General features: G+C 38.8%; 2 protein-coding genes across 2 annotated transcripts in view; one reads left to right on the top strand and one right to left on the bottom strand.

Moving 5' to 3' along the window:
* LOC147224285 (uncharacterized) overlaps window positions 1–25157 on the bottom strand; it is a 35740-nt gene that overhangs the window by 3506 nt on the left and 7077 nt on the right. The window contains exon 3 of the mRNA XM_086164981.1: window positions 243–578. Coding sequence (XP_086021107.1) covers window positions 243–544 — 302 coding nt within the window. The 5' untranslated portion in view covers window positions 545–578. The remainder of the gene's footprint in view (window positions 1–242; window positions 579–25157) is intronic.
* Window positions 179–19321, top strand: LOC147224286 (sodium channel regulatory subunit beta-4-like). Its single transcript, XM_086164104.1, has 5 exons — window positions 179–909; window positions 12458–12621; window positions 12722–12941; window positions 13032–13161; window positions 13464–19321. Exons 1-5 carry the CDS (start codon window positions 819–821, stop codon window positions 13555–13557), a joined length of 699 nt encoding a protein of 232 aa, XP_086020230.1. The 5' UTR covers window positions 179–818; the 3' UTR covers window positions 13558–19321.

Here is a 25157-nt window from a genome sequence, read left to right as displayed (position 1 = left end):
TGATGTTAAGCTAACTCAGCATTTCTGCGCTGGGAACGTGTAAACGTGTTTGTGTGTATGTGCGTGCGTATGTGTGCGTATGTGACAGTTTACTCTCTCCCTATGTCACACTTCCCTCTCTCTCTGTCTCTCTTGCTCGCTTCACCTCTACCTCCGCAGTAACAACCCGCCTCGCTCATTTCTCCCTTTGCTGGCCGGGGAAACATACACAGACACACATACACACACGCATATGCACATACACCGCATTTCTGCACGGCTGCTGACACCGCTCCAGCATATCCGTGTACCCTCTCCATCCAGTCACCCTTCCCAGCGTGTGTCTTTCTCCGCCGCGGTGCTTTTTTGACGACCCTGCTAAGTATTGGCTGTTACTCCTGTTCCTCCGGCTGCCGCTGCTGCTACCGCCGCAGAAGTGGAGCTTTTTCTGACACAACCGCAACCTCGTCCTCTGCCTCTCGTTCTGCATTGCTGGATAATCCTCAGTGGGTAGGTGGGCAGAGACGGGCGACGGAAAACAGGAACCAGCGCAGAGAGTCTTCATCCAACCACTGCACTCTTCAGGGCATTTCGTGGGTCTGGAAGTGGAGTGTAAATAGCTCGTTAAACATACTTCGTCGATTAGTTAATGTACCTCTGTTAATTCCTAGGACGGAGTGAAGGGGGTTAAGACAGAAGAGGATAAAGCTGATTGTAGGAATTCAGAGTCTTTTCCATCGCTCGGTGTTCCAGCTTTATCCAGAGCAACACAAATCAGACAAGTATTCGGAAAGAATAAAGGACAGACATCTCATAAACACAGAGTCAGACAGGTCATCATGGTATCACTGGAAAACACCAGCTCCAGTCTTTCAGGTCGGCTGAGACCAGGAGATCTACTTGCTGGTCTGGCAGTTGCACTGACATTGGGTGAGCTATACTTCTCTCTCTCTCTATATATATAGCTGCTATTCCATTCTCTATTAATACACTTCATATGTGTATGACATCCAACCTTAATTTTTCCTGGGGAATAAATAAAGTGGGTGATGCCAGTATGTTGGTAAATTAATCACTCTGTTTAGGTATAAGCTCATCATGATATCTTCTCCTGCTTTTTGTTACTACCCTGGTCAAGGTGGTACCTCCATAGGTGTCACACTATCAAGCTGTGCTCCAACACCTGCTGTTCAATATGTTTTGCTCACCTGTCTCATTTTGCCCAGCTCAATCTGTTCAGCACTCACATCTTAAGGCAGAAAAATGGCGATGTCACATGTTTGTTTGCGTGTTGCAATAACATTTAATCCTTGTCTGGTATTGGACACCTATGACAACTCTTTTAGTAAGTGGATTAACCTGCTGGGTCTCTTCCAAAATTAAGTATTATTTCATAATCAAAAATAAACAACAAGCAATCAGGGACTATACGTTTGTTTATAGTGCTATAAAAAATTGATTTGCTACATCAGCTTGGCTATTTGTGTTTGTGATTATGTCTACAGGAAGGTAGTGGTGCAGTATTAATGTGTTTGTTTTGTTATGTTAAAGTGTCCGTTAGTGCTCCTAGCCCCATCTTCCTGGAAGAAATGCTTCCTGGAGCATACAAGTTCTTATAATCCCTTTCAAATTGTTCTGAAGAGTTCCAAGCAGCTCTTCTTTTGCTTCAGACAACTGATATCCAAATTATTCACAAACTATTATCTATAAACCACAGAGTAGTTATTTGTGTCCCATTGTACTTCAGCAAGTTTTCTATTTCTGATGATGTAAATATTATTTTTACTGAGGTGAAATGGAACATCTGTGAGTAATTTCACCCATAGTTCTGCTGGTTTTCTCTTTACCAAAAAATAATACATTGGAAAAAAAAAACCTCCTTAGATTCCCTTGAGGTAAAATCGTTTTGATATATTTTTTAAAGAAAACGCTAGTCATTCTGCATGAAGAAGCTACAGCTAACCCAAAGCTGTGGAATTATGCTAACAAACCCCCTATCTCTGGAGCTCCTTAAAGGGTCAGCATGAAAAATGTAATTTGTGTGACGCGAAATTTGCCTTGGCTGCTCATCCTAGCTATAAAGGAGCCTAATCTTGTGTGCTCTTGTTTACCTGCAGTTTCAGGGTTCAGTCACTGAAAAAAGCTTGTTGCATTATCAAGCCCCTCTAGAATCTCCAGCGTCTCAATACTTTTATGTTTTCCCCAGTAATAGCAAAGTTCTATAAATGTGTTAGTACAATAAATTAACTACCATACTTGGAGAATATACTTGACCAATATTGAAATAATTGCTTGAAATAGGTCAGAGGATATCTAGTGCAATGTTCTTTTTCAATGGTAATATATTCATTAAATATGTCTTATGTTTTGCCATGTGGTCAATAAAATCCAATACTTAACCAAAGCTGAGCTTTGCAAAACTGACAAGTAAAATTTTGATTCATGAGGACTGCAAAAGACAGTTGTTCAAATATAATCCAAACAACCATGAAGTATATGTCATGACGCCATCAGTAATTACCTTATTTTTGAAGCAATATGTTTTCTCTTTCTCTTCTTAAACTAATATCATTTGTGTAGATATTATTAACTTCACACATTTGTGTAATATTAGAATATTATATTATTATATTATTTCTATTTGCATCCACATGCACAATATTCAGAGGCAGCTGTGGGTATTTCATTATTCCAAAAATATCCTCTTACATTTTGTTATTTCTTCTACAATATACACTGAGACATTTTGACAAATTGTGAATATATGATACATCACTTAGTTTGGCTTTAACTCTTTCTACACCTGAGCATGAGTAATTCAAATTCAAGGTCTTTCCATCTCCCAATATTATATGCAAATAGTTCAATTAATGGTGATTCATTTCATAAACCTGAAACTAACTATATTATATTATATTATATTATATTATATTATATTATATTACATTATATGTTGAATAAAATTTGTTAAATGTTTTCAAACAGACAAGTACAACTCTCAATTTCAAGTTGACAATTTTGAAAACTTGAGACTTTTTTCATGCTGTTTGTGAATTTAAGTTATATTTACTCATTTGTTCAGAGCAATCACTTGCAAGTAACATTTCAAAAAAGGTAAAAAAATATTTACTTGTCATAACTTAGCTCGATCAATGACACTTGGGTTAAAATTAAAATTTGTTCTTTTTTTTCTGACTTCTAATAATGATAATTATAATTATAATTATAAAAAAAATAACTAAGATGTCTTACTAGACACTGACGGATATAAGCCTCAGTTGGAAAAGTAAAACTTAATTGAAATCCACTTAACATAAATCAATATGGTAGTAGAAGAAAGATGTAGCAATGATTTGTTGTTCAATTAATTTTTAAATTGTACTATAAAAGATAGGCAAAAGTATGCAGAAAAGTTGAAGTTACTTTCATTGCATTTTGTTGGTTTGGTTCTATTACTCAATGTCCTTATATGTATATGTATGCAGCATTTGATGAACTATGCAGGAATATTAGGATGTGCATTAAACATAATTCAATTGTTTTTCACCACAATAACTCAGTTAATTGGATTAGTCTGCCCTGCTGTTATTCATTCAACTCACACCTGTCACTTCTTTCCATCATCCCCTATGCACCTTCATTTTTCACTGGAAAATCCCACCCCCTCATCTCTGCCACCCTTTTAACAATGCCTCATCCCCTCCCCCACCACAGAGCTAAGGTCAGTTCCCTATCAGTTCACTCAGAAATACATTAACTCACCACACTGGACAACTAAAAAACAACCTTTGAAAACCAGCCAAGGACATGTGTCAATTTCATCACTTGCATCATGTTCCAAATTACATCACTTGCATTATGTTCCATTAGGTTTTCATGTTCAGATAACTGATTTCCGAGAAGAACGTGAAGGAAATTTGATCTTGGAGCTATAAATATCTCATTTGAACAACGGGTTTGAACTTATTTACACACCAGTACAACCACACAGAGGAAATAACCTATAGGCCAACTTGCTACAATTTTTGGGGGGTGTGACAAATTGTGAAGATGGAAGAAGAGTTGGGAGTTATATGGGGAGGTAGAAGAGAGGTGTTTGGCAAGGGAGTTCTGAAGTCTATTTTTGCAGTGGAGGGGCACATTCCTCCTGGATATGTAATAGATCACTCTGATTCACTTGCATAAATGATTTTAAAGGTTGTCTCCCAGTCATTTATTCATATATTCTCTCAAGCATTTGGTTAGAAGACTCAGTGCTTAATTTATTAGTGCTTGTAAAAACCAATAGAAGTGATTCAGAATTACTCTATTACAGAATTAAAACAGAAAAACAAGCTATGATTCAAACAGTTTAGTCTAGTACACCAGAATTACACTAACCTGTGGAAAGAATCGTTCCTCTTTTTGTGGCAGTTACAATCACAAAGAAAATGCTAAAGAAACTAGTATAGTTACAAAACAAGTATGTTAAAACGGCACAACACCAGAAACAATCACATTCGTTCAATGCACCAAATGGTTGAGGCACAAGAAATTGGAGTGAGTTATTTGCTATTCTACATATTCTACGAATTAATTTTCTGACAAAAATGTTGCAAAGATAGAAACATTTCTGCCACAAACTGGTGGGAGAATGAAAAAGTGATATGCTACATTAAGCACTGAAAACAATATGTTGACTTATGTCTCAAGAAATGTCTGACACTGTTTTCATCATGTCCAACTGCAATGTGATCCTGAGCTGGTCAGTGGAGAAGGGGCTGTTTATTTATAGGACTTGAGTGCATACCTTAGGAGTTAGATAAAAACTACATCAGCTGCTGTCTAAAAAAAGCAACAGAAAGTAGTAAATAATAATTAATCATTTAAATCATATCTTTTTGTTCACAATGTTGTTGCCTATCATAAAAATACAAGAAACACACTGGAAGTGAAAGAAAGAAGTCATTTTTTCATGTCACACATTTGAGTGGACAGATTATTTCGTATTCAATGAACTCTATTAATATGTCAAATAAAGTGAATGATGTACAAAAGTCAGCCAAAGAAGTCAGTCAAAGAAGGAGAGGAGGAGGGCGTGTTCGGAAGCAGAGAGAGAAGAGGAAAGGCAAGAGACTGGGACTGAGAGTAGGGACTTTGAATATTGGGACTATGACAGGAAAAGGAAGAGAGTTGGTCGACATGATGCAGAGAAGGGAAGTGGCTGTAAGTGTCCAGGAGACAGGAACGGTAGTAAGGCAAGAAGCTTAGGAGCAGGCTTTAAGTTGTATTATCATGGTACTGACAAGAAGAGATATGGAGTAGAAATTATCTTGAAGGAGGAGTTTGTTAGGAATGTTCTGGATGTGAAAAGAATGTCAGATAGACTTGTGAGAAATTGAAGATGTGATGCTCAATGTTGTCAGTGGCTATGCCCTGCAGGTGGGATGTGAGATTGAGGAGAAGGAGAAGTTCTGGAATGAGCTAGATGAAGTGATGCAGAATATCCCCAGAGATGAGAGAGTGGTACCATATTTTTCAGACTATAAGTCGCAATTTATATGTGCGACTTATACTCTGGAGTGACTTATATGTGAAATTATTGAGTTCTCTTGCTCTGATGTGTGTGTGTCTGTGTCTGCGTGTGTGTCTTTAATATAACAGCGATCGTCACACACACGCCAACCAATCAAAATTCTGCGGGGTGGGGGGTGGGGGTCATGGCAGAAGTGCATTCTGAAAAAAGATGCTACCAGCAACTTCTGTACCTATGAAAATTGATCATTTCAACATTCGCGGTAACTTATAAAAACAACTGAGAAGGACTGAACAAAAATAGGACAGAAAAGAAAATCATATTCTGCAGGTTACATGGCGCAATCAACTCTCTATCAGAGCAAGGACACCATCCTGTCGGGATTAATGGAATAATTGGAACTGCAAGTGACATGAATCTGACGTAAGCGATGTACCGGTAGAAGAGGAAGCGGCACATTGTCTACTTTCGGAGTTGGCGGAGTTGTTCAGAAGTGACACTGAAGAAGAAGATTTTGTTGGATTTAGTGATTAAGGGTGACACTGATTGTTTTGTTGTAGCATGTGCTATATGCTATTGTTGTTTTAATGACTCTTACCATAATATGTTACGTTAACATAACCTGCCAGGGACGTTCTCAGTTAGCTGTTTATGCGTCATATAGGCTATACTAGGCTATACTTATTCAGCCTGTTGTCCTCTGTTCTATTTTTATATTAAATTGCCTTTCAAGATGAAATGTCTATTCTTGGTGTTAGATTTTATCAAATAAATTTCCCCCCAAAAATGCGACTTATACTCCAGTGCAACTTATATATGTTTTTTTCGTTCTTTATTATGCATTTTTGGCTGGTGCGACTTATGATCCGGAGCGACGTATAGTCCGAAAATACGGTAATTGATGCAATGGTTCAATGGGCATGTTGGTGCAGGCAATTGAGGGGATGAAGAAGTGATGGTAGATTTGGTATACAGGATAGGAATGGAGAGGTACAGATGGTGGGCAGAGCTGGAGGTCACAGAGATGAAAATGATAAGGTTCTCTTTGGGAGTGACCAGGATGGACACGGTTAGATGTTTTCGGGAGAAGGTCAGAGAAGCCAGACTTAGATGGTTTGGTTATTTACAAAGGAGGGATAGTGAATTTATTGATAGACGGATGCTGGAATTGGAGCTTCCAGGCAGGAGGTCTTGAGGAGGACCAAAGAGAAGATTTATGGACATAGTGAGAGGATATGAAGTTAGTGGGTATGGGAGAGGATGATACAGAGAATAGGGTTAGATGGAGAAGGTTGATTCGCTGTGGCAACCCCTGAAGGGAAAAGCTGAAAGGAGGAGAAGATGAAAGAAAGTCAGCCATCTGGTCTGAATAAAAGAAAATCATTGTATGCTAGAACAAAAAGGGGATTATGTCTCAAAAAAGCAACAGAAAGTAGTTAAAAAATAATCAATCATTTATATCATACCATTTTATTTGGAATGTTGCTGGCTATGTAAAAATACAAGAAACACCGGAAGTGAAAGAAATAAATAATTGTTACATGTCACAAATTCCAGTAGACATATTATTTTGTATTCAATGAACTTTATTAATATACCAAATACAGTGGATGATGTAAGGAAGTCAGCCATCTGGTCTGAATAAAAGAAAATCATTGTATTGCTAGAACAAAAAGGGAATTATGTCTCATGACTTACAGTCATGGCCAAAAATTTTGAGAATGACACAACCATAGAAACATCTGGCAAACACCTAAAAACCCTGAAGGAACAGACTTTGTGAAAGTGTCATTCACAAAACTTTTGGCCATGACTGTAGACCTCTGTGTTACAGTCTTGTTCACCATTCCGCTTCTGTCTGTAGTGTGTGTCTTTTTGTGACAGGGCTTCCTATTCTCCTCCAGAGACTCACTTTAGAAGCAAATGCCATTGAGTGGAATAATAATGATAAATATTGAGGTTGAGTGTAGTTATGGCCAGTTTGGAAGACTTTGGGGCCAAATTTAATAGCTTCAACCCAAGTCAGTGTTTGCCTGAATGTTATTAGGCGGTGTTAATTATTACTGTAGACCTCAGATTATTTTCATTCACTGACTGTGTGTTTTCCATACTTTGAAGTATTGCAAACTAAGAAGTTACATGTTTTCCTTTCCCTCCCCCTTAGTCTGTTTCATCTGATGCTGTTGGATTCAGTTTGATAAGAACTCATTTAATGTTAGTCTTTGTTGTTTTTTTTTCCTGATCTTCTTTTTCTTTTGGCTGCTTCCTTCATGGGTTACCGCAGCAAGTTAACCACCTCCATCTAGCCCTATTCTCTACACTACGCGTGCAATTATTTGGCAAGTTGTATTTTTGAAGATTAATTTTGTTATTGTACAACTACAGTGCTCTTGGTCAATCCAAAATGTTAACAAACCCTCAAACCTGAGCATTTAAGTGGCAAAAGTGAAGTTTTGGCTTTCTTAAGAGAATATCTATATGTACACCGTTATTAGTCCACTAAATGAAAAACAACGATTTTCCCATCTCACTTGCTTATTTTAACCTGTTAAAGTGAGAACAATAAACTCAAAATTTACAAAAAAATTCTGAATTTTCAAAAAATAAACCTAAGCAACCACAGCCTCCCAGACACTGTTCAGAGAGGTAAACTGTTTACCTTCACTTTAAATTTCCTGCTTAAGAAGGGCTCAAAAGTTCTCAAGAGGGAGATGAAGAAGGGGGTCATGGCATTAGCTGTTCATCTTTAAGGCCCTTACTGGCTGGCCAGTAAAGGCCTTTGATGCATGTGGTACTTTGATGCATGTGATGGAGTATTGTCTTACATAAAAATCAAACTTTTCTTGAAAGATTCAAACCTTTTCCTGTACTATTGCTTGAAGAAAGTGTCTTCTAAAAATTGGCAGTCGGTCTGAGAGTTGATTTTAAGTAAATTTTCAACCCAAGAAGGTCCAACTAGCTCATCTTTAGTAATACCTGCCCATACCAGTACCCCACCTTCACTTTGCTGGCTTCTAAGTCGAAGTGGAGCTCTGTGTCTGTTACTGATCCATCCACAGGCCCATCCATCTGGTCCAAGAGTCACTCCCATCTCATCAGTCCACAAAACCTTTGAAAAATCTGTCTTCAGATATTTCTTGGCTCCTTCTTGAAGTTTCAACTTATGTGTCTTGTTCAGAGGTGGTGCACTGAGAACTGAACACCTCCTACTTCTTGACACTACATGTAGGTTGCAGTTGTGGAATTTGGCAGCACTGAAGGATAATGGGTTCCTGGTAGCTTCAAGTTCGATGCTTCTCAAATCTTTGGCGGTTGATTTGCATCTTTTCTTCTCAACAGGTTTTTTCCAACTTTGTTGACTATTTGCAACAAAATGTTTTATGGTTCAGTGATCAATATCTCAGATATCAATATCTTAGATATTTCAAAAATTGCCGCATCCCTCTGAAGACTTTTTACAATTTTTGACTTTTCAGTCACTGAAATCTCTTTTTTGGCACATTTTTCCTGAGGAATAGAATCCGCCTAATAATTATGCACACCTTTATATAGGTTTTTTATCTCCTTAGGCCACGTCCTCCTTCTTTACACAAATATACATGACCTGATATGCATTTAATCCAATAAGCATTCAAGTTAATGCAGCTTGGAGTTGGAAATTAGTTGGAAATTGTGGATAAAATTATGATATGGTCAAAATAATCCCTTGCCTAATTGTGCACACAGTGTATATCTTCTTCTCTCATTCCAATTTACTTCATGTCTTCTTTCACTTCATCCATAAATCTTATCTTCGGTCTTCCTGTGGCCTCCTGCCTGGCAACCTCGGCATCCTTCCACCAATATATTAACTGTCCCTTCTCTCAAATGTCCTTAGAATCTGAGTCTGGCCTCCTTGACCTTGTCTCAAAACCATTAAACATGTGCTGTCCCTCTCTCCCTCTGATGGATACTGTCCATCCTAGTAACTCCCAATGAGAACCTCAACATCTTCATCTCTGCTATCTTCTGTTTACTGTTTTTCCCTGATCCATTAATCTGATATCGACGCGTGCCATACTGATTTAAATGAGGGTAATGTTCTGCAATGATTTGGCACTAAATAGTTATGTGGAACCATAATCGTTGGATATGGCACAAAAGGACATGGGAGCAAAACTACCTGCTCACCAGATGTTATTAATTAATAGTTAATTCGATTTACTATTAACAGGACAATGGCTATTGAATGCATATGTGGTAAGATATGCAAGAACTGACATAGCCTGCACCAGGCCAAAATTAGGTGTATGCAGAAAGGGATAAAGCTACAGGTCACTGGAACACTTGTGAGCTGCAGGAGGAGCTAGGCCCAGAGTCATCTCACAGTTGCTAGAGCCTCCAAATGACACAAGCACTGAATGCACACAGGACATCAGAAAATCATCAGGTGATGTTGCCCCAAACTAGTAAGTAGAAGGAGTGGCTCCGGTTTGAGAAAGAAGCTGATACCATCTTGGAAGAAGGTTCCAAAGGGAGAGCTGAATTACTCCTCAAGACTATGAACACAGTCATCATCAGCCTAGTTGCAGAGAGGTTTGGGTAAGAAGAGAAGCGAACAGTGAGGCCCCTGACAAATCCATTTGGATTCATGAAACAGCTCCTAAGACAGAAACGCAGCAGGCAACTTGTCTGCCTCAAAGTTGATGTTGATCACCACGTCAAGGAGACAGTAATGAATGCAGAGAGGAAGACCTGGCCCCAGCAGGTCCCTGATCTGCCCCCACCAGCAGCGGCTCTAGGTTTTGAGAGGAAGGAGCCAAGTTGGAAGGAGATCCAGGAGGTGGTCAAAAGGGCAAGAGCAAGCACCACTCTGGGGCCCAATGGAGTACCTCATAAGGTTTAATAAAACTGCCAAACGCTACTCCAGAGACCCTGGAAGATCTTGAAGGTGATTTGAAAGAGGGACAAGGTAGCAGACCAGTGGAGACAGGTGGAGGGTGCGTGGATCCACAAGAAGGAAAAATCCCATAACATCAATCAGTAACAGACCATCTCGCTGCAGAGTGAGGAAGGGAAGTTCTTCTTTAGCCTCATTGCCAGGCAACTGGCAGTCTACCTCTTTAAGAACTCCTTCAGTAGAACATTGATACCAAGGTCCAGAAAGGAGGGCTCCTGAAGGTATTCGGGTGCCTGTAGCACACGATCATGGTCGCACAGCTCATCAGGGAAGCCAAGTAGAACAAGGGGGACGGCGGTACTGTGGCTGTGCCTTACATTGAACCGGCATCACAAGCCAAAAAAGTTCCGGGACCTCATACTGGACTACAACGCCAACTTCCACCTGTGAGTCTCTTCTGGATCAAGAGCCTCCGTCTTGCACAACCTCAAAAAGGGGATCATCACCAGATGTATGACCTCTTTGCACTCTCCATGAACATGCTAGAGACGTTTGCAGAATTTCAATTTAGGGGGCCCCTCACTGAGTCAGGAGTCTGACAGTCACCCATCCGCGCCTTCATTAACAATTTGACGGCGACAACTACATGGAAGGTTACTGGCAGATTTTGCTTCTCACTTGGCACCACCAATATACCATCACTCACTGAGTAACCTGTGAAGAGCTTGGAAAAGGTGTTTTACTGCAGCCCGAGAGACGCAGCCTCCACACAGGCAACCAACCAAGACCTGGAGATCTGGTTAGCCATAGTGGACAAGTCTGGCCTCCCTGGCAAATTCAAGGCCTGGATTTACCAGCATAGTATTCTCCCTCGGATCCTCGGATCCACTCTTGATCTATGAACCAGGAAATGGAAGCAAGCTGTCGAGCGCAAGGTTACATGAACCAAGCTGTGGAAAACTGAACACTATCAGCTAAAATTCTTGAATCCATGCTGTGTATGAATTGTTGCTGGGTGGAGATACTACCTTGCCCACTCTGCCAGGGGAGAGGAACTTTGGAGCACATCCTGAGCTGCTGTCCAAAAGCCCGCAGTGTGGGGTGCTGCCACTTGTAACACAACCAGTGCCACAGCAAGAGCCTTCGCCCAGTAAAGAACACCATTGCTTTCATCAGAGCTGGGCAGAAGTCCTCAGTGGCCTCCTCTGGCCTCTTGACAATGGCGCGCTATTTGGAACTAAGAGTTGCCGTGGAGAAGCAGAAGTTTCCTGAAGTTCGACAAGAAACGTTAAGGGCAGATATCGCTCTTACCTCAGTAGTCTCCAAAGAGGTAATGCCTTCGGAGGACTGTATGGAATAGGCCAATGAGAGAAAGAGGTTAAATTATTCCGAGCGAGTGGAGGGGTCCTGAATGGTTGCTATGGTTGGCAGATGAGATGTCAACCCATCAAAGTGTGATACTGAGGATTTGTGGACCAGTCCCTCTGCTGAGCCTACAAATTGCTGGGCATCATAGGCACCAGCAAGTGAAGGATGATCAGGTTAGCCAACAATGCAGCAGGAGTGGTGTCGAGCTGGCTGTGGACCAGGAGGGGGGAGGCATGGCATGCAGGGTAGCACTGCCAGCACACAAGCTGGTGCTTGATCGACCCAGAATCAGACCCCCTTTCTCAGCGGACCCAGCTTGGAGAGGGGGTCTGATTGTTTCAAGTACCAAAGCACCCCGTGATCCCAGGTTACATCACTGATGATATGTCCAGGGGCATCAGATGATTTATCTTAAAACATTGGGCTAATAAGACTACAATCACTGCCAGTGGCTGCTGTCCACAATGTAAAAGCACTGCTCTCCCCAGTCCCCAGTTCACTAAAGTTTTGTTACTGCATGAAGATCGCAATATAAATTTTTTGGTTTTTGTGTTGTTGTTGGAGTTGTTGTCAAGGCTGCTTTGTCAAAGAGTATGCTATGATTTTATCTTTTTTTTTTCCATTACTTTTCCTTTTCTTTCTTTTTTGTTTTTTTCTTTTTTAAATTTAAACATTGTTTTTCTATTGTCACCCTTTCCCTTTCTTTGCTCTCTCAGGTGTATGGAGTGTTGGCGGACTGGAGGTTTCAACTGGCAAAGTATCGTCAATCGAAGCAATGAATGGCTCCACAGTCTTGCTACCCTGCACTTACTCCTCCTGTATTGGCATTAAAGACCTCTACTTCAACTGGAAATTCAATGACAATGGCACAATGATGAAGGTATTATCAAATTCACAGGTTTAAGCAGCATGACTAAGATAAATATAATGCAATATATTTATCATCAGATACATTTATTTATTTTTATCCACGTATTTAGTTATGTGAGGCCGTGATTCCTATAGAAGGCGTGGAGCCCAGGGTTCTTGTGTACCATGATCGCATGGAGTTTGTTGGCTCATCAAAGAACCAAAATATCTCCGTCCTGCTGTATAACATCACTTTTGATGATGAGGGAGAATACACCTGTTTCGCCAGAAACCCAAAGGAAAAGGGTCGCAATCACAGTGCTATCTTCACTCTCTTTGTGGTGGACCAAAGTACGTAATATATTCCAAAGAAGGAAACATCAAATTTCTAAGAGTGTCTTTTCTCCCCGCTGATGTATTTTCCTTTCTCCTTACTTTCAGTGAAAGAAGTTGATAATACTTTAACAGTCATCATTGTCTCAGTGCTGGGTGGAGTTACTGGCTTAGTTATCATTGTCATGGTGATCAAAGCCTTGGTTGTTCACTTCCTGCTGAAGGATGACGAAAAAAAGTAAGTGAGATTTAGGAAAAGTAATGGGGGTTAGATGAAGAGAATGTGTCAAATTATGTCTAAAAGAGTTTTAAAAAATGAACTCTTTTTTTTTTTTTATTCCCTCTGACCTCCCTGTACAATGTCTATCAATTGAGGTCAATCAATATAAAGTAAAACAGAACATCCAGTGAAAATGCAGCCACACTCAAGAATTAGCATTTTATTTGATAGCAAAAAGACATCTCCTTTAGTCATCATAATTTGTGTTCCCCCTATCCATTTAGGTCTTATTTTAACCTCTGGCTTTCAATCTCCCACAGTAAAGAGTGCCTGGTGAGCTCCTCAGGGATTGACAATACAGAAAATGGACTTACGAGAGCCAAAGCTGACAACAAAGGAACACCAAAGGCATAAGAAAATGCAAAAGTATATCTCTGTTTGTATGTGTTTGACAATTGAACACACTCTGAAAAAAATGCCATTATCAATGGACTTTTTATCTTAATTGTGGCAAAATAATTCACTATGTAAATGCACATATAATTCATGCTTGAGATTTGAAAATCGTGAAATGTGCATTTGCCTAGATTCCTAGACATTCTAATTTACAACATGAAAGCCTATTTGTTTGACAGTTTATCAAACCTCACCATTTTTATCGTTCACTCTACAGTGTAGCCGTACACGAAGAGTCTCTGACCTTGTAATGCTTTGTTTTTGTGTTGTTTTGTTTTTGCAAGACTATGTAACTAGAATACAACACTAATACAGTGGAGTGAATCATGACCTTATGTGCCAGTGCTTTTCAGGACGGGTTTCAATTTAAATGCATTAATCAGTCCAGGTAACAAAATATTTCTTACTCTTTGAATTCATAACTGTGAAATTTGGAACTAAACAACCCTGACCACTGACCATTCTAAACTTGCTTACTTTTCTTGCCCCACTGGGTTGTTAAAATCTGCACCATGTCATGATGTTAACAGACCAGCAGAAAAATAATGTCTCTCGAACAGAAACTCACAAAAATGCTGTATTGATGATTGTATGCACGATACATTGCAACACAGACTTGAGATATTGCGAAGAGAAAAAAATATACTGATTGAAAAAGTGAAAATGCTATTTACTGTTTTGGATAACTAGCCAGGTATTTCCCTTACTGCATCTGCTGAAAATCCCAATTTATTTATTGCAAGGCCAAGGTTTGACATTATTTGGGTTATTTGGTTCATTCAAACAACAGAATCTAATCAACTCCTGCCTAACAACTGGGCTTTCGATAGTAGGTAGATGAACCAGTGATCCAGTTATGCACATTTTATTGTTTTGCTTTAGATAAATCACAGGTGCCTGTTCTGCTTCATCTCTCTCTGTCTGTGGGAGGATAACCCCCCCCAAAAGCATACTTAAAAAAGAAAAAGATCTTCATCAAGACAATTCCACAATCCCCAGACTATCCAGCTTCATATAGAAATTAATTAACAAAATCATGCTGCTTCTGAATTATAACCAATGCATTTCTTGCATGTGCATATTTATATAACTTGAAATAAGTATATGACATCTAGCACCATAACAATGGTACTTTTTGGTCTTTGTATGGATCCATTTATCCAGCACATAAATCTTAAATGAACTATGACCATGTAATGTTTGACAGGTAGTTCACAACACTGCTAAGTGTTCTTACCCCTTTTGAAAGGTCATTACATTTGTTTTAAAATAATAACCTTCGGCTATTATTGGGAATGGAAACAAAAGACTGTGCGGTTGAAGATTTCTCCAAATAGAGATCCCAAAAATATAGTTGGGAGGACCTTATTAGAGACAGCGATTAACATAATTTGAGAGCACATTCTACATCAAATGGCTCTCACATTATGTCACAATAATTTGGAATTGCACAGAAATAGTGAACCCTATAGTGTGCTGATACTGCCCTGGTGATAAAGGTCCCGCTACATATGGACAGACCGATGCAGAAGAGTATTGAACAAAAAAATGTCAGGAAATAGCAACAAACGTTGTGCTGGTAGAATTAATGAATTTGTCACAAGAAAAGAAAGAAATAAAAACTTTAGAGAATAAATGAAAAAATATATCATGGTACAAACATACAATTGAAACAGTAAATTTTAACATCTCATCTTGGCAACTGGACTTGGTTAATTTCTTGAAGGTGTTTCACTTCTCAAACCAGAGGCTTCCGTAGTCCTTAACGTTAAGGTGGGGAGTTTCGGGTATAAAAACCCCAGGGGTATGCTACCAAGTCTGCCTCTTACCGTGGTTGAGTTGGAGTGGTGACATCCTGGTTTGAATAAGGTCAGATGTGAGTCGTCTCACCCAGTTTTTACATTAATCTTTAGTTTCACATGAGTCCTGGAGTAAGTATGTGTTAATTTGCCTATGTACTAATTTAAGACCAAATTGTAAAGTTATCTCCAAATTTGCCCTATTTAGGCCTTGTAGTTTGGTTAGCCAGTCCAGTGTCCATAAAGTGTACATACAAATATATATATATCATTTTTATATTCTGCACCCACCCCTTAATTTAGTAATCTAGTTAAAACCGAGGTTAAGTTGTAAGATCAAAATGCAGGAAGGTGAAAACCTTCACAGACAACATGGCCCCATCAGGTTCACATCTGAGGACTTACTGAAACAGATATGAATTGACCTAATAGGACCGTGTAGGCACAGAACATACCCACAATTTCTGTGGAAAGGAAAACACAGGCATCATGAGAGCCCTTAAATCCTTTGGGTTTCTAATCAGGCCTTTGAAGACAAGGTAAGATAGGAAAAAAAATGAAGCAAACTGCCTCTAAGAGGAAACAGGAATTTTCCAAACAGATATTGCTGGTTTTTCCAAAATAGGATCAGAATCTCGTTAATCGGCAAATGTACAATGCATACAGGAATTTTTCATGGTATGACAGCCTTAAAACACCAATTTCCCATGCACCCTAAGCACTCCAAAAGTCTGAGCTAGACACTTTAACATCATCTGACAGTAGCTTAAGAATCTCGTCTATGTTATCCAATACAATGTCAAATATCCACACCAGTACATTGGGTAAACCAAAAAAACAATATACAAATGGATGGCCCAGCAGAGGAGAACCAAGTTTTAGACCAGGTCTCAGAAGTCCATTTGCATCTTAATAACAAGGGAAACTCTTGAAGATAGAATTATCTGCATCTTGGTCAGAGGTAGCTTGAGGAGAGGGAATTAATGCTACTATGTTCTTTAAAAACTATCCCCTGCTCTCGTTGTGATTTGAGAAGCTGATAAATATGACTTGCCATACCATCTCACATAATAATGACATCTAAGCGCTGAACACAAACACAAGCCTGTACTTCTGATCACAGACTATGAGCCACTTGCATAGCACTAGCCTTGCATTTAAATCAATTCAGCACTTTACCACTGATCTGGGTGGCTGCACAACTTTTGTATAACATTTGAAAATTTCACATTTGTAATTAGTTTGAACTGAATACATGTCGGAAGCATCACATAATATGGATTTTGTTAATAATCACTATGAATCATGTACCATGTTGTCATTTTCCAAAAGCAATTAATTTGTATTTGCAAAAACCCCACTTGTGACAGCCTTCTTTTCACTTGTAATAGAGTGCATTTCCTTTTGCGTTCAATGGAAGCAATAAGACAGACATCCAATTATGCAATAATAATAATAGTCACTTTATAGTCGTGTTCGGATAGGATCTCGATCGTCTATCCCAGGCACTGTTCATTACATTATTATATGCATATGCAGTGTGTTACTATATGTCATTTGGACTAATGAATTAGGTTCATAAATGTACATTGGACAGATTTATATAAATTGGATTAATCTATAAACTCCATTTGCACTTGGCACATGGTTACTAGAAAAAAAAAAAAAATGATGAAAGACATTTCAAAGAGCATTACGTCCAAGCTACATCCAACTTTGATATCTCATATTTTTCACCCAGGATTTCTTTGGAGAAAAATATTAGTGTTGACCAATGATGATAATTTGAAGTCATGTTTAGTATAGAATGAGAATTAACGCAAATAACTTACTTAGGAATATAGACAAGCTTTATGATTTAACCAACATAGATAAACCCTGACAAAGAACTATTGAATTACTGAATATAAATTATTTACCAATTCTAATCCTTAAGTTAAGCCACATTAGTTTTTGTATTCCTTTCATTCACTGTTTTTCTTGTCACATATATTATTACAACATTATTATCAGTGGACAAAGTACTTCTACTTCAGTAAAATTCTAATGCAGCACTGGGAATTGTAATAACTAGTGATGAGACATCTAATGAAGTTATTAACATAGAATCCAGTATAACTTCACTGAATATACAGTTTGGTAGAGATCTGGAATTATAATGAAATAACCAATAATGAAATAACCAATTATGAGTTTATCCATTCCTCACTTTGAGATTAAAATTTTGCTTGGAGTAAATGGGGTCAAGATTGATAACACTTATACAACTGAGGACTAATTTTTTTTTTATGTATTACTTTGGGTGTTTATAGTGTAACACTGACATCTAATAGCGTTGTCATAATATTTTTGCACAGTATTAGAAATGTTATGTTGCCTTTGTTGTGATGCGAAATTGATTGAGTTGATGCAAGGTTAAAAACACAAATACTTGATGTGATGAGGCCCTCTGCAAAAGAGGGGTCACACATTCAAAGTTTTCAACAGAGAGGAGCAATATTGTGGATTGAGCCTTTTCTTGCGTGTACTTGCTTAAGTCATATTTGTCCAAAGAATTACCTGATTGTGTGAATCCAGGTAGGGAAAGAGATTCATATTCCTTGTTAATTACAGCCACAGTCACATTGTGTGTTCATCAGTATCACTGTTATTCATTTTTGTTTGTTTTAATTATATCCTTCAATCTGCTTTCATCAAAAACTTTAAACTATAACTGTAAATTCTGCTCTAGATGTGAACAAACAGCCTCTGTATTTTATATCCAAAAAACACATTTGAATTATGGAACCACTGAAACCATTCACTATTTTATTCATTGGTTTCATATTTTCAATCAATACATTTTGAGCTATTTTCTGCCCTCAAGGTACAACACAGTACAGCAAATTTGTATGACTGCCATTTAGTAATGAAAGCCTAAAGAAATTTTGATTGAAAGCAGATGAAGCAACATGACTTCGACTTTATTCATTTTGTCTAAGACAAAAAGTGTAAACATAATGAAAACAGGTAACACTGAAACCAATGAGTATTTTGTATTCATCTGTTCTGGGATTATACATATGGTGTACAAATACACTACATCCATTAGGAAACACATAAACCAGTGTGTAAAGAACATAAAGTCTTTTTGTCCACCGTTTCTCAAATAAGGACTACAGGGAGCAGTGAATAGTTGATAGTGTTAGTGATCAGGAAAATCCGTCACCAAGATAAGAAGCCTTGATTTGCCACAATGATTCCTTATAGTTAGTAACTGCTCAAACTGCCAGTGCAGCTGAAACTCATACTGCCAATCCAGGAGTCTCACGTCTGCTGTTACACCATAATGACACAAATTCAGCAGCCTACACTGAAAACTATAAACATATCATACCAGATCTATACATGTATTGCAATTTTATTTGTAACGATAGCATGCCAGTACTAAATTATGTATGATATTGTTGAGTATTACTAAAGTATTGGCCACACTGCCAAGCCTGACATCTGTTCTCTGCTGACCACATTCCACTCAAATATAAAGATCTCAGTTTTGGTCTTTTGATGATCTTGTCAGCAGAAATCAATCCTAATCTGAGGGAATGACAAACAAAGTTCAAGGGCAATGGTCTCGTTTCAGATCAAATAAAGGATTATTTTAGACTGATAAAGCATTTCTATGGTAAACTTTCCAAGGCAACTGACTCTGCCACAATTTTCATATTTAATACTAATTTACATGTCAAAATCTTGCAAAAAAATTATTGCTTGCTGCTCCAATGTTCACATCTGCCACTCAAAGGTTGTACATCAACTCTCCTGAATGTTCAGCTGTTTGTCTGTGTTTGCAACCCTGATGCTCATGTTCCCCTCATGACTATGCACCTCCAATGTTTGACTTGTTCAAAAATGACATACTGAAAATAAAATGTTGATTCTAATTGCAGACTACTGTTGTGTCTCACTGTGTCTTTATCTGTTAAAAAGAATGTTCTTTTATCAACCCCCAAATATTGATTTAGAATTAAATCATACATTGTCTTTTGAAATATACTCTTAACAATTATGAACAAAATAAAATACAGCCTAAATCACTGTGCCCTCTGCAAAGTTTGCAAAGACTTCATACCATACGAATTATCATGAACTTAAAACTCAAATTGTAGCTGACACTAGAGGTAGTACCTCTCACCCTACGGGACTTTTACGTTATGGTTTATGTCCAGGGGGTTTCCGCTATAAGGGCAAGAAGTTTTGTTCAGCTTTGAACTGGTCGCCAGTCACAGGACTACATATAGAAACATAGAACCATATACTGACTCATTTAATTTTAGAATCTACATATACTGCACGTGTTTTGGACCAAAGTCGGAATCAAAATCAGGAATCTTCTTACCGTGCAGTCTTCTTGCCAATAATAATAATATGCATAATTGTATTATATTTGGGATTATATATTCAAGAACAACATTATAACTGCAAAAACAAGCATTTTCTTTTATTTTTTTTATTTTTATTTTTTATGAACTTTAACGTTAATTTAAAGGCATACTTAAAAATGGCTTTAATTTTTCAAGACATCATCAAGTATATTTTAAAGTATAATACTAACTACTTTAAATGTGTTGCATTGACAGCAATTTAGACAGTGCATGTGACTATATATATTACAATTAAATACTAAATCTTAATTTTGCCCAAATGCCCCACCAGTAGCCCTCTGAAGAAACTCTTGTGGTTACATGTAGGATTCTAACTACCTGGCTAATAAACATTGATAGAAATACTGGCTGCAAACAAATGAACTCAGTTTAATGACATTTTTCACCTTTTGTTGCCAATCTGCTGCGCAGTAACTTTTTTGTCATAACACTGTAGTTTGCGCTAACTACCACTAGAGGTCATATGAAGTCCATACATGAGGAAACCACAGGTAAGCATGATGAAGTACTTAGTGTAAAGAAAACAAAATATCTGAACATAAAAAGAATTCAATGCCACAATAATTGCAAATTAAGAATTACAGACTCATTAAGAATTATTAATATTTTGTCTTCCTGTAAAAAACCTAAACAATGCTATTAAATTCTTACTTTAATGGTTCCGTTCATCGATGTCATCTGAGTTTAATCTAGAATATTATACCTAATTATCCCTAATCAGTAAAGTAACTTAAGACAATAGCAGCATTAAGTTACAAGAGCCAATGTGCCTTATGGTTCTGATTTAGTTTTTGGGTCCAAACAGAAGAGCCAGTCAGGTTCAATTTGAAAAAGCAAAGATGAAACATAGTGGGTACACTGGAGATTTCCCAACAACTCATATATTGTTCAGCAAATTACCATTCAATCAAAGAGACATCCATGTCTAGTTTTCTCAGTATAATGTAAATTGATTTCTTTTAATTGGATGATCTCTGAAATTATTTTATTAAATACATTTTTCTAAAGAAAAGTATAGATTTGATTAGTCTATCATACGGTCCAGTTACAAGTGTAGAATTTGTTACTTGTTCTCAGAAAGCTCTAATCCAAAAATCTTTAATATTCCTTTTTGAGCAGAAGTCAGGGCTTCCTTTCCCATCAGGGTTTGGCCTCCTCCGTGGCAGTTCTAACCTTAGCATCCTTTTACCGATAAAGTCATTAACCCTCATCTGTATTTGAGGATATTCTGTAATGATCAAATCATCTATGTCTGGATTCTTTGATCCTATCTCCAAAACATCTTACATGTACTGTCCCTCTTTTGGACTTATTCCTAATTCTATCCTTCCTTTTCACTCAGATAAAGAACCTCAACATCTTCATCTCCTCTAGCTCCAGCTCTGCTTCCTGTCTTTTCTCCAATGCTGCTGTTTATAAACCAAACAACATCGCTGGTCTCACCTTTCATTTTGGGTGATGCTTTTTCATCACACAGTACCCCTCACACTTTCCTCCACCCATTCCAACCTGCTCGAACCTGTGTCTTCACCTCTTTTCCACACTCTCTGGACTGTTGATCCCAAGTACTTACAATACTCAATCATCTGTATCTCAAGACCCTGTACCCTCACAGTGCATATTGTGTTCCTCTCATGGACACACATATATTCAATCTTGCTGTGAATAACTTTCATTCCTATCCTTTCAAGACCATACACCCACCTCTCAAGATTTTCCTCTACCAACTCCCTGCTTGCACTACAGATGACAATGCCATCTGCAAAGATCATAGTCTCTGGTCCTGTCTAACCTCCTCTGTTAGCCTGTCAACGAGTGCAAACAAGAAGGGGCTCAGAGGTGATCTCTAATGTAGTCCCACCTCCACCCTGAGCCACCACTTCTCTGTCACACCTACAGCATGCCTCACCACCGTCTCACAGCTTGCATACATGTCCTGCAGCAGTCAAACGCATTTCTCTATCTCTCGAGACTTCCTCATACAGTACCATATTTCCTCTCTCGGTACTCTGCCATATGCTTTTTTGAGATCTACAAAGGTGCAAAGGTCAGCTCCCTCTAACCTTCTCTCTCCTCCTCTGTCAGCATTCTTAAAGCAAATACTGCATCCGCAGTACTCTTTCTCCGCATGAAACCATACTGTTGATCACAACTGCTGACTTCTCAGCTCAGTCTAGTTTTCACTGCTCTTTCCCATAACCTTAGCTTGTTTTAATTTTCCTCATTGATCAACTCTTCAAAGTACTCTTTCCATCTTCCCTTTACTCATCTGATATCTGTCAATACATTTTCCTCTCTCTACTTAATCACCCAAATCTGCAGCACATCGTTTCCATTTCTATCTCTCTGTTTTACTAACCTGTATGTCTCTCTCTCCCTCCTTACTTTCCGACTCAGTATACAAGTCATACACCCTGTCTTTGGCCTTTGCACATCTATACCTTCATCTTGCCCTGCATCTTCATGTACTCATGTCAGCCCTTTTCAGTCCCCTCGGTGTCCCCCTTCTTCCTTGCTAACCTCTTTCTCTGTATATACTCCTGTACTTCCGCATTCCACCACAAAGTCTCCTTATCTACTTTCCTTCCAGATAAGACACCAAGTACTCCTACCTGTCTATCTGGTCACGTTAGCTGTAGCTGTCCAGTAATCTGGAAGCTGGCTACGCTCCCATCAACCACTACTTTTCAGTCACTGATCTCCTTCAGATTCCAACATCTGTACAACATGTAGTCTATCTGCATGCCTACTTCTGCTCGTTTCAGTTACACTATGTTCCTGTCTTTTCTGGACCAAAGTATTCACAGCCATTTCCATCCTTTTTTTGCATTTTCTACCACCATCTGTCTCTGTGTTCCTATCCTGGAGGCCAAACCTGTCCTGTCACTTCTTCATCACTTCTTTTGCCTGCACTAACATGTCCATTGAAATCTGCACCAATTACCATCTCTGGGGATATCCTGCGTCACTCAGTCAAACCGTCTCCAGAATTTTTCCTTCTCCTATTACTCACATCCCAGCTATTGGGCAGAGCCACTTACACCATTTAACATCACATTTTTATTTTCCAGCTTCAGACTCAGCAGTCTATCTGATGCTCTTTGCACCTCTAGAACACTGCTAACACACTCCTTGTTCAAGATAACCCCTACTCCATTTCTCTTCCTGTCAATATAATGCTCATATAACTTAACACCTGCCCCTAAGCTTCCAGCCCTTCAAGCCTATTTTTCCACCTGGTCTCCTAGACAAACAGTAAAACAGTAAAGTAAATCCACCTTCCTTCTCTGCATCATGTCAACCAACTCTCTAGCTTTTCCTGCCATCGTCCCAATAGTCAAAGTCCCTACTCTCAGTCCCATACTCCTTCCTTTTCTCGTCTCTCATGGTTTCTGAGCGGGCAATCCTCTTTTCCTTCTACAACCCAGAGTGGCCCAATTTCTACTGTTACCTTGCAGGTTACCAGCACCAATGGCAGTATTTGTTAACCTATGCCTCGACTGATCCAGGATGAAAGTCATGGATTTGATTTGTATATTGGGTTTTGGCGTAAGTTTTATGCCGGATATCCTTCCCGGCACAAACCTCTGCATTTATCCAGGCTTGGGACTGGATTTCTTGAAAGCATTTAGGTTTGATTGAGTCTAAAAAAAAAAAAATAAATAAAATATATATATATATATATATATGTTAATAAAATAAAATAAAATAAAATAAAATAAAATAAAATAAAATAAAATAAAATAAAATAAAATAAATATATTATGGCTACCCCCCTTGAAAATTCAAGATTGTCAGGTACATGTAATACAGTCTGTGAATCACAGTTGAAAAACACAAAGCATTGCATGATGATTTTTTCTCTCAGCAGAAAAGTTGTGGTGGATGTATGAATCAAATTTTACTCCTGTGCAAATATAAATATCCCTCCCACATTAAAACATCCCATCAGCTTAAACAAGGAATGAGAAGTTACTTATTTTCAATGATTTTCTTTGAATGTACCAGTGTGTCCCATTCCAAGTAAAATGGCATTTGTATCTGAGTATATTGATATTTTGTTATATTACTCTGTAAGAGGAGGAAGGTGTGTTCGGAATCAGGGAGAAGAGGAAGGACAAGAGTCTGGGACTCAGGGTAGGGACTTTTAATATCAGGACTATGACAGGAACAGGTAGACAGCTGGTTGACATGATGCAAAGAAGGACGGTGGATATACTGTGTGCCCAAGAGACCAGGTGGAAAGGTAGTAAGGCAAGAAGCTTAGGAGCAGGCTTTAAGTTGTACTATCATGGTACCGACAGGAAGAGAAATGGAGTAGAGTTATCTTGGAGGAGGAGTTTGCTAGGAATGTTCTGGAGATGAAAAGAATGTCAGATAGACTTATGAGTCTGAAACTGGAACTTGAAGGTGTGATGCTCAATGTTGTTAGTGGCTATGCCCCACAGGTGGGACGTGAGTTCAAGGAGAAGGAGAAGTTCTGGAATGAGCACAAAATCTCCAGAGATGAGAGTGAGAATTGATGCAATGGTTCAATGGGCATGTTGGTGCAGGCAATAGAGGAAATGAAGAAGTGATGGGCAGATTTGGTATACAGGATAGGAACACACAGGCACAGATGGTGGTAGACTTTGCAGACTTTGAAAATGGCTATTGTGGACACTTTTTTCCAGAAGACACAGCGGTACGAGCACCCAGTTAGACTACGTCTTGTATAGACGAGGTAACCTGAAAGTGATCAGTGACTGCAAAGTAGTTGTAGGTGAGAGCATAGCCAGATAGCATAGGATGGTGGTTTGTGGGATCACTCTCATGACAAGGAAGATCAAAAGGACAAAGGCAGAGAAGAGGACAAAGTAGTGGAAGCTGAAAAAGGAGGAGTGCTGTATGGTTTGCAGGGAGGAGTTGAGAGAGGGTCTTGGTGGTCAGGGAGAGCTTCCAGATGATGAGACAACTACAGCTAATGTTATCCGGGAGACAGGTAGGAGAATACATTGTCTATCATCTGGAGGGAAAGTAGACAAGGAGACTTGGTGGTGGAATGAGGAAGTGCAGGAGTATATACAGAGAAAAAGAAGCCAGACTGAGATGGTTCGGTCATGTACTGAGGAGGGATAGTGAATATATTGGTAGACAGATGCTGGAACTGGAGCTGCCAGGCAGAGGGTCTCGAGGAAGACCAAGGAGAAGATTTATGGACATAGTGAGAGAGGATATGAAGGTAGTTGGTGTGAGAGGATACAGAGAATAGAGTTAGATGGAGAAGGTTGATTCGCTGTGGTGACCCCTGAAGAAAAAGCTGAAAGGAGAAGACGAAGAAGACCCTTTGACAGAA

The sequence above is a fragment of the Fistularia commersonii genome, chromosome 18 (genome assembly GCF_037954325.1).
Source record: "Fistularia commersonii isolate RoL2024-O1a breed Wild chromosome 18, RoL_Fcom_v1.0, whole genome shotgun sequence".
Taxonomy (NCBI): Eukaryota; Metazoa; Chordata; class Actinopteri; order Syngnathiformes; family Fistulariidae; genus Fistularia; species Fistularia commersonii.
This window is presented reverse-complemented; position numbering and strand designations above follow the sequence as displayed.